This window comes from Poromitra crassiceps (assembly GCF_964638095.1).
Source record: "Poromitra crassiceps genome assembly, chromosome: 19".
Lineage (NCBI taxonomy): Eukaryota > Metazoa > Chordata > Actinopteri > Beryciformes > Melamphaidae > Poromitra > Poromitra crassiceps.
Genome location: NC_139646.1, coordinates 5,075,996 through 5,085,995, shown reverse-complemented (window position 1 = coordinate 5,085,995; position 10,000 = coordinate 5,075,996). Strand labels below are relative to the sequence as shown.

At 46.7% G+C, this 10,000-nt stretch overlaps 1 protein-coding gene across 3 annotated transcripts in view; it reads right to left on the bottom strand.

Annotated features, from left to right (window-relative positions):
- The window catches only part of lpar2b (lysophosphatidic acid receptor 2b), a 24,074-nt gene that overhangs the window by 9,859 nt on the left and 4,215 nt on the right, over positions 1-10,000 (bottom strand). For 2 of the 3 annotated variants that reach the window (XM_083655947.1, XM_083655946.1), the window contains one exon: positions 2,009-2,505. In XM_083655947.1, coding sequence (XP_083512073.1) covers positions 2,009-2,267 — 259 coding nt within the window. In that variant the 5' untranslated portion in view covers positions 2,268-2,505. Of the gene's footprint in view, positions 1-2,008; positions 2,506-3,045; positions 3,148-10,000 lie in introns of those variants that run through there. The other variant, XM_083655948.1, reaches the window with a different exon arrangement.

Here is a 10,000-nt window from a genome sequence, read left to right as displayed (position 1 = left end):
GCAATGAAATTCAAATTAGAGCTACCGTACCTAATGTTGCCACTCGGGCAGAAAACGGCCAAATGGCAGAAAACATTAGCAAAGATATAGTTTTAATGTAAATGAAGAACACAGCTAATGCAGTGTGTGCGTCTAGCAGCCCTAAGTGCAGATATGAGAAACCCCGTGGATATAGTCCCAGTACCTGATAAGAAGTCTAAGGCAACCAGATTGCCTGGTATGTACAGTACCTAGTAGATATTATATAGTATACAGCAGTGATTCTCAAACTGTGGGCCGCGAGTGGTCTGCCAACAGATTTTCACGGGCAATCAAATGGCTGTAGCAGGGTCATTTTTAAAGCTACAGCGGAGACCCTGTTATCAGAAGAAACTAGAAGACATAATGCATAGATTGGTATCAAACACACGCTAGCTTGTTGGAAAGGGGGCTAAATAACGCTCCAACCGTAGGTTAAATTTGGGCAAGGGAAAACTATTTCAAAGTGGTCCCTTGACCTCTCAGCTCAATTTATATGAATGAAAATTGGTTCAATAGGTACCCCATGAGTCTCCCCTTTACAGATAATGTAGCATTTTTCACAGCCTAGCATTAATAGCTTGTGGATTGATTTCTTCGGTTGTTGATCATCACATTTTGTCTCAACAAATGTGTTATGCATGCAAATACTTCTGATGAGTAAGGGGGGAGAAAATGTTGACAATCCGCTTTTGGGTATTTTGCAGAAATGTTTCTGTATGTGGATGGATTATTAATTTCCCTTATGCCCAAATTCACAGGCTCTATAATATAAAAAAACATATATGGAAATACATCATCTTAGTCTCGTGTGTTGATCAGAGTTGTGATTAAAGGGTTCGGTGTGCCCCGGAAGATTTTCACATTTCAAAGTGGGCATTCTTAACTCATTGAGTGCCATGGACGAGTATGTTCATCATTTCGTTTAGTAACGTAGAGTGCCAAGGACGAGTATGTTCGTCAATTGCGTTTTTTGACGGTGGGACGTGGATCAAAGCATCAGGCATCTCCTGTACAAATATGGGAGCTATTGAAGGTGTATAACCTATTTTACGGACTCATTAGGTGGCGACAGTGCTCTCCAGATTACAGAAAGGTCCGGAAAACTGCAGCAAAAAGCCGTGATCAAAGAGAAGCCGATGCATGCTGCAGCCAGAGCCATATAGATTGCTCTGTCTGCAGCTGACGTCGGGCTGCGAACATCAGTCAATCCGCGCACACAACTGAGCTCCTCTGCCTCTGTCTGCATATAGTTTCTCCACACGATTACCCGCCAGAAAGGCAGCACCCGACGCCGAAGGGCCAAACCTATCCCTGCAGTCCCGTTTGGCATTTCCTTGTCGCGCTGGGAGACGGCCGGGAGCCGCCCGGCGCAAAAACGGAGGCTCCGAAAATAGACTGGGTGCGTGTGGGGAGGAGTTTGCAGCTGAGGGGGGGAGAAGGGGGTGGGGCACGCAGGCTCCACAGAACTACACCACGTCACTACATCAGAAAATATTAGCTAGAGTCAGTGAATGTGCTTGAAATGCTGCATTTCACAAAAGGCTGAATATCTCAGCTTATAATTTGAAACCTGTCTTTTTGCTCAAAACAGCCTATCTTCTCCGGCTCATAACTAAAGAACGGAAAATGGGATCAATAAACTTTTTTTTGCAGATGATAGAAGAGAGTCTCCTCGTTCTTTGTGCGTGTTCGGTGTTTACATAGTAATATCACACAATATTCTGTGGGCCTCGAGAAATCACTGAAAACGCTCTGAAACTCTGGCACTGGGAGCTTCCATTCTCCAAAAGTGGCTGGCACTCAATGAGTTAAGTTTGGGAACCCCTGGTGTACAGTATGTATTCCTCCTAGTAGCTATTAAAACTAGTTCTAGAAATAACCACTATGGCCTTATGTGTACACCTTGTAGTACTAGTAATAATACCCTAAAAGTAACGTGTCAGCGATAATGATAGCAGTGTCAGTAGGTGTATTATTAGCCCAGTACCTGAGAAGAGGTCTGCAGCAGCCAGGTTACCCAGCAGGTAGTAGATGGGGAAGTGAAAGCGTCGGTTGGTGAAGATGGCCGCCATGACCAACATGTTGGAAAAGATGACAATGAAACAGACCAGCATACCCAGAGTGACGACAACATAGTCTCGTCTGCGCCAATGGTCGCTGATGATCTTGTCACTGTTGTTGTAGAAAAACTTGACACTACGGTTGTAGTAGCAACCGACTTCAGTATCATCTCCAGATATATCCATCTCTGAGCAGTCACACGGTGGGGATTAGAGAAAGAGTGGGTGAGGCAGGAGGAGGGGAGCTCGGATGGAGGAAGAGGAGGGGTGGTGGGACTAGAGTGGCATTCAGACTGGCCCTATTGGTGGCTTGGAGATCGGCGGGCCTTCAGCTCAGCAGATGGCGATGATGGGAGGTGTCCAGTTTGATATCCGTGTCCTTTGCTCTTATGTTGTCTGAGACACTGGCCACCTCCTCTTGAAACTGTGGAAAAATAAATAATTTGTTTCAGACAACCACTCGGAGACAACCATGATGCATGACGGCTTCAGAAACGCTATATATACAAAAAATGTGTTTTCTGGTGTTCATTTCTCTAACTATATAAAAAAAGGATACAATTTTAGATGATGCAAGATAGTTAATTAATTGATAATAGTGAGTTTTACTTCATCAAACAATCATTTTGTGAGAAGCAGTCAGATTTCTTTCCAGAGGGTGAATAACTAATTTTGGGATGAAGCCCTTAGTTCATTCAGGCCTAAAGTAGCATGATGTGTGACTGTCTACATGTGGAGGATTCATTGCATTGTGATGCATGCATCTATCAAGTCATTCACCAACGGAGGATATTCTCCTCTCAATGAAAATGCAGCACAAAAGCAGTTATCACCATTATCAAAGGCGTTACTGTATTACTATATTTTTTACCTGGCCAACTGACTAACATCTACGCAGCCAAACAAGGCATAGCGGGAACAGGCAATTCTTCTTGACACTTGTGTAATTTTAATCAAAACTAACCAATCCTGGAGCAGAATTCAGCAAGTCTGGATTTAAAACAACACATCCAAAATGAGGCCAAAAACAATCCGCTTTTAATCCCCTCTTTACGGTAAACTTGCGTTGGCGCTGGACTCCCTCACACACATTCTGCCTCTGATGATCACACCCAGCTCTCACACACACGGTACTGCAGAACCCACCCGACCCGGGTTCTGCTCGCTCAACAATGGAAACAGCTCAGCAGCTCCCTACAGCAGAGACACACCTCGCAATTACACAATCCAGCTATGTAACCCAATCTCAATCCAAACACACACAAACACACACACACGCGCGCTCGCACATACACACATGCATGTACACACACATGCGCATGCGCACACACACGCACACACATGCGCGCACACACACACACACGCGCGCGCACACACACACACACACACACACACACACACGCGCGCGCACACACACACACATGCGCGCACACACACACACACAGAGAGCCTCAGTGACCCACTCCCCTAGCAAGGGTGTGGGGTTGGATGCCAAATCAAAAACAGCAAGAGTGAAAACATGAGACAGAGAATGAATAATCAAAACAATAAGATGGCAAAAAGGGTTAGATTGAGGCAACAATGTGAAATATTTGTGGGACATGCAAAACGAGCAAAGAGTTGTGTGAATAAGAATGGTAAGAAAGGGTTTGTGGTGTCGTCGTGTGCAGACTAAAGTAGGGCAAGTTTACATTTGCAAGTTCTTGTAGAGTTTGCGTGTGGCGTACTGACAGGAAGTAACATGTGTGCCTGCCTCCTTACGCGTAGTTCCTCCCACTTGCATGGAATGTCCCGAGGACATGAGCCGTCATTCAAACCACAACATGCTGCAATTGATCTTTGAAACCAATTCCAACTCAACACTTGTCACTTACAGGATGTGTTTTATGGTGTGTGCACACACCTCCCACATCAGGAAATACCTGGACAACACGCTCCTCTCTCTCCTTCAATAACTGGTGTCAATTCCAAAAAATCGGCTTTCCATTACTTTCATGCAATGTGCTGCTAGCCTGTGTCCAAACGTACTAACTTGCAGAGACACCCGTCCCTATGCACATGACGCGGCACAAACACAGCATTTCCACGGTCTAAATCAGAGGTTCTCAAAAGTTTTTCAGCCAAGGACCCCTTACAAGATAGAAAATATACCGGGGACCCCCTCATTCTGATTTTGGGCTAAGCTGAATTGTTTCCACGGTAACGTGCCTGACTTTAAAATTGAAGGTTTGTTAGATTAGAATGTAATCCGTGAACCATTTTAGATTTAAAGCATAAAATATTTCCATTGAACTATGAAGCTTTTGTAAAAAAAAAAAAAAAACATTTTTATTTTCCTGAAAACTTTTCGCGGACCCCCTGGCAAAATGCCACGTACCCCTGGGGGTCCCCGGACCCCCATTTGAGAACCACTGGAGTAAATTAAACCAATAAAAATTGGTTGTCAGGGGTCGCACTTCGGAGATTCCAGGCCGACGTGCTGCACTCTCCGCTCGGCAACACGAAGGCAGCTGGCTGCCTGCGGCTCGCTGAGCTCCACTCAGCCACTAACCTCCCGTCAAAAGGCTCTTCCCGAGGAGAGCGCCACAACACACTGAATCCCACTCGATTTGGAGGCGGAACACGCCAGGATTGGCCAAAGCCCAATCCAGTCCCCAGAATTGTCAAATACAATCATCGACATGATACATACTATGACCCGCCTCTCAACCTGTCATCTTGTCTGTTTTCAGTCTGAAACGGACTCATTATGCACGTGACGAACAGGTTCAGTTCCACTTTAAGTGTGAACAAATCTGGGCGTGAACTGTTCAAAGACGTGCGTGGGGAGCTCCCCGTGTGCTCGCCGATGAGCCCCAGAGGTCTGACAGATATCTCAAGTAGCTATGCAAATCATTGTTAGCCTGGGTAAACCCAGCCCCCACGTGACCTGCTCTCAGAGTGCTCAGTCACTAGCCTGGGTAAACCCAGCCCCCACGTGACCTGCTCTCAGAGTGCTCAGTCACTAGCTTGGGTAAACCCAGCCCCCACGTGACCTGCTCTCAGAGTTCTCAGTCACTAGCTTGGGTAAACCCAGCCCCCACGTGACCTGCTCTCAGAGTGCTCAGTCACTAGCCTGGGTAAACCCAGCCCCCACGTGACCTGCTCTCAGAGTGCTCAGTCACTAGCTTGGGTAAACCCAGCCCCCACGTGACCTGCTCTCAGAGTTCTCAGTCACTAGCTTGGGTAAACCCAGCCCCCACGTGACCTGCTCTCAGAGTGCTCAGTCACTAGCCTGGGTAAACCCAGCCCCCACGTGACCTGCTCTCAGAGTTCTCAGTCACTAGCTTGGGTAAACCCAGCCCCCACGTGACCTGCTCTCAGAGTGCTCAGTCACTAGCTTGGGTAAACCCAGCCCCCACGTGACCTGCTCTCAGAGTGCTCAGTCACTAGCCTGGGTAAACCCAGCCCCCACGTGACCTGCTCTCAGAGTGCTCAGTCACTAGCTTGGGTAAACCCAGCCCCCACGTGACCTGCTCTCAGAGTGCTCAGTCACTAGCCTGGGTAAACCCAGCCCCCACGTGACCTGCTCTCAGAGTGCTCAGTCACTAGCTTGGGTAAACCCAGCCCCCACGTGACCTGCTCTCAGAGTTCTCAGTCACTAACCTTGTGACTCGTGAGCAGGGTTAGTCTGAGAGCAGGTCACGTGGGGGCTGGGTTTACCCAGGGTAAATCATTCTATTGTCTATTCATGAAACCGAAAAAATGCACGAGATAGCCGTAAACAATTAACTCCAAATCTAAGTTTGAACCAATTTCGTAGAATGACTCATAGATGTTGTGCAAGCGTGTGGTTAGAAAGAACAAGCCCCCGTTCACTTCACACAGGACGCCGAAGCAACGCTCAACCTAAACTCTACTGTACCTACGCTGAACCCACAAGTTTCATTTAGGCGTCCTTGTTAACAGGCAAAGCCGTTCACACCGCCCGCACGCATGCTCACGCCACGCCACGCCGAAGCCATCACTCAGGCCTGACGCCGAATTTCCAAGCTTGACGCTGAAGCCGTGAAGCATGAAGTCAAGTGGGAGTCGTGGGCGGGTTCAAGGTGTGAGAGTAGGCGCTGAGAGGAGCTGAGAGGAGCTGAGAAGGCTTCTTGTGTGAACAGTTAGGCGTCTGTTCAGCTTGTGCCTGCTTCAAGCTTCAGTTCTGCTTAGGCAGATGAGCATACAAGACTGAATCCTTATCAGGACAGGTTGATGTGGCTTGAATAGCCAGCAGGTAGCCTACGAAGCACTACAATAATGCAAACTATTACACAAATCTTTTCTGTCTACTCAAGACTCACTGAATACACTATTTTGAGCTTGTACATTTCTACTATAATTTTCTCCGTTTCAATTAGCCCCTCTTCCTAGGCTCTTGTGGACGTGTGCCCATTGTAGTTCCTCCAATGATGATGGTTTCATTTTCTCACAAACGGATGAACCTGTATACAAAGATAACGCTGTGGTCACAGCTATAGGTACAAGATACATGCAGCTGCTATCACAGGATCAGCAGCCACAGGGGGATGTACGGTTATAGCTGAGCGCTGACTCACAATGTGACAGTTTGTTCCGAGGGTAAAACGCACTCTGGGACCTGCCAGAGAATAAAGGCGCCTACACATGATCTGCGGTAAAACAACTCTGTGTCCACTGTCCTGTTGTTTTCCTACGCTTCTCCACTAGGTGGCAGCGCTACCCGTGGCGACGCGCATAGCTCGATTTTGCCACTTTGCTCTAGTTCAAAATATCTCAACTAGGGTTGGCACGATGGACGATGGCATCGACCATCGTTGATTAGTCTCTTAGAACAGATGAGTTGGCTTGCGCAATTTTCAAATGCTTCCGCCATACCGTCTGTACTTCGTGGGGGAGAATCATGCACCAACCGGAATGGGAAGCAGGAAGGAAGTCGCTCCATTACATAGGCTGCTGCTGCTGCTGTGTTTCTATCTCTCCTGAACCTAATGTTCAAAATTGAGCCCACACAGATCTAACGTCAACCGCCAGTAATTCTGCCCGTTTTCTGACAGCTGCAGCTAGTTAAATTCAACACACACACGTTGTTGGTCAGGATCTGTAACGTTAATAGGGATGGGCATTTCTAGCAAAAACACTATTTGAAATTCGCTGGCCAAAGTCGACTTTTAATCGAAATTCGAAAATAAAAATAAAAATGCAGCACATACTCTGGGCGGAGAGGATGAGTATCGTCCATGCGAATGGACATGGCCTTTTTAAGCACCTGTTTGTTAAAAATGTGACCCAGGCTACTAAAATTTACTCCGGCTATTTTTGAGGCCGCTCTCACAATCCTCCCGAGGGAGTTCTTCCCTTGAATACCAAGGTTTCCATACCAGCAGATGATAGAGAAGGAGATTACAGACTCGATATAGGCACAGTAAAACAGTTTCATCAGAGTCCTGTCAACCTGGAATCTGGCGAGCTTCCTTAGGCAAAAGAGACGTTGTTGACCTTGTTTGCACAGCATTTCACAGTTTAGATCCAACTTCAACTTGCTGTCAAAAATAGTGCCAAGGTATTTATAATTGGTCACCATGTCTACTGGTTGCCCATGGACAACACTGTTCTGGGGAACCGGGGAGGATCGTCTAAAATCAACACAAATCTCTTTAGTCTTTGAGACCTTTAAGTTGGAGGAAAGCTTCTTCACACCAGGACAGAAAATCATGAAGAACCTGGCCATGGCCGACCTCATCCTCATCAAGCAAGCTGACGATGATGGAATCATCAGCGTACTTGATGATGAATCAAGTAGAAGGCGCCTTAACAGGTTCTACAGCACATAGCACATGACTTAGAAGGCCCGCCTATGTGTAAGAATCAGAAAAAAAAGGGGGGGGGGGGGGGGGGGGGGGATCTGAGCATTACTGACACCGGTGGCCATTAGGGTACTGCAGTCAGCCTGTTGCTCGCACTGTGCGTGCATGCTCGCACCCACAGCGTGAGCGAGCAGCAGCCAGCATCATGACCCACCAAGACATGTATCTGCAGTTGGTTGCTTCGTAACGTTAGCTGGAAAAGAACTGGCAAACGGCAACCCGACTAATTTTAGTGGACTTTATTGTGGCGCGTGTGGCTAGTGTTAACTAGAGATAGTAATTGGTTTGTGCTAAAATAGCCGTTAGCATGCAAGCAATCGTTGGTAGCCAGCTAAAACCACAAGATAATATTTGTCAGAGTAATTTTGTGCATCACTTTTGAACAGAAAGAGGTCTAATTTTTTAAGTTGTATTAGGCATTCACTCATTGGCAATAAAAAAAAAAGCTTAATACATGTTAATTGCTTCTAGATTCTTACACATAGGACCTTTAAGCAGGAGTGCCCCATAAACAAATTGATTTAAGTGGGGTTGCTACACTGCAGCTGAGTTGTCTTACTCCCTAAACTAGACCTTAACACTATATCCCTAAACTAGACCTTAAGCTCTCTCAATACCTCTGGTACATTTAAACACATGATATGGGAATGCCCAGAGGTCTATGACTTTTGGAAGAAAGTGACATCAATTCTATCCGATATGATTGACACGCCTATACCGCTCGAACCAATCCTTCTTTTACTCAATGATGATTGGCACATGGTATTGAGTGAGAGACAACGCAAGTTATGGCGGTTATGGGGTTAACTGCAGCTAAGAAGCTGATAGTACAGCGTTGGTTACCACCACACAAACTGTACATTAAGAAATGGTTAGGTTACTTTCAGGATGTGGTTATGCTGGAACTGTCCACGGCCTGGGTAAACAAGACCAAGGAAGCCACCTTGCAAATGTGGAAGGAAGCTGCCTCTCTTAATAGAGAGCCGCAGGGATGACGTATTTTTGTAGTCAGAACGCGGAAGTCCCGGACATCCTGGTTCTTCACTGTTTCTGTCTATGGGATTTTTGAATGGGTTTTTGCCGCGATGCTTCAAATACGGTCTCTGGGCAACGCGAGATTAATCAAACGCGAACCAGAGTTCCGTCGGATAATCTTCACACATGAGGACCACTTTCATGAGTTTTGTAGCGTAAATGCGAGCCCTAGAAGTAAAAAAGCTCAAGCTAAACTAATCCAGAACTACACACTGTCGCATAGGCTTCCACGTCACGTCAGCGCTCAACCTGGACTGTTGTTGATGTGCACTGATTACCCCGGGCTGAACGGGCTGAACCAGGTGAGGGAAAGAGAATTTCCGTGTTCGTCCTTTGAAGTGGTGACGTTATTGACTCAACAGTGTAGTCTCATTTAGCCCGTTTGCTAGCTAGCCGCCCTTTTAACGGCACGTAAAAGCTTCAAAACTCGTAAAAGTGGTCCTCGTGTGTGAAGATGATATTACTAAACACTGGTTCGCGTTTGATTAAGCCAGCGTTGCCCAGAGAGATTATTAGAAGCATCGCGCCCAAAAACCCATTCAAAACTCCCATAGGCGAAAACAGTGAAGAACCAGGACTGTTAGCATCGATGATTTCCGGACTCGTTTCTGCGGCTCTCTATGACAGATCTATTGAGGGAATAGAATGCATCTGTACTACTGGTGTGACTACTTACCGAGATCGGGGGAGGGGGGGGGGGGGGAAATCCCTAAACTAGACCTTCATGTATGAGTCGTATGTGTAGAGAAAAGGACAGAACGTGTGCTTCACTGGCTCCAGACAGCAAGCCATGCATGTAGAATAGTTTCCGTTTCTACATGTGGCTGTGTGTGTGTGTTTACATGCAGTATGCGATGAGGGGGTGTGTGTGTGTGTGTTTACATGCAGTATGCGATGAGGGTGTGTGTGTGTGTGTGTGTTTGCATGCATTATGTGATGTGTGTGTGTGTGTGTGTGTTTTGCATGCATCATGTGATTAGGGTGTTTGTGTCTGTGTGTGTGAATGAACAGGGT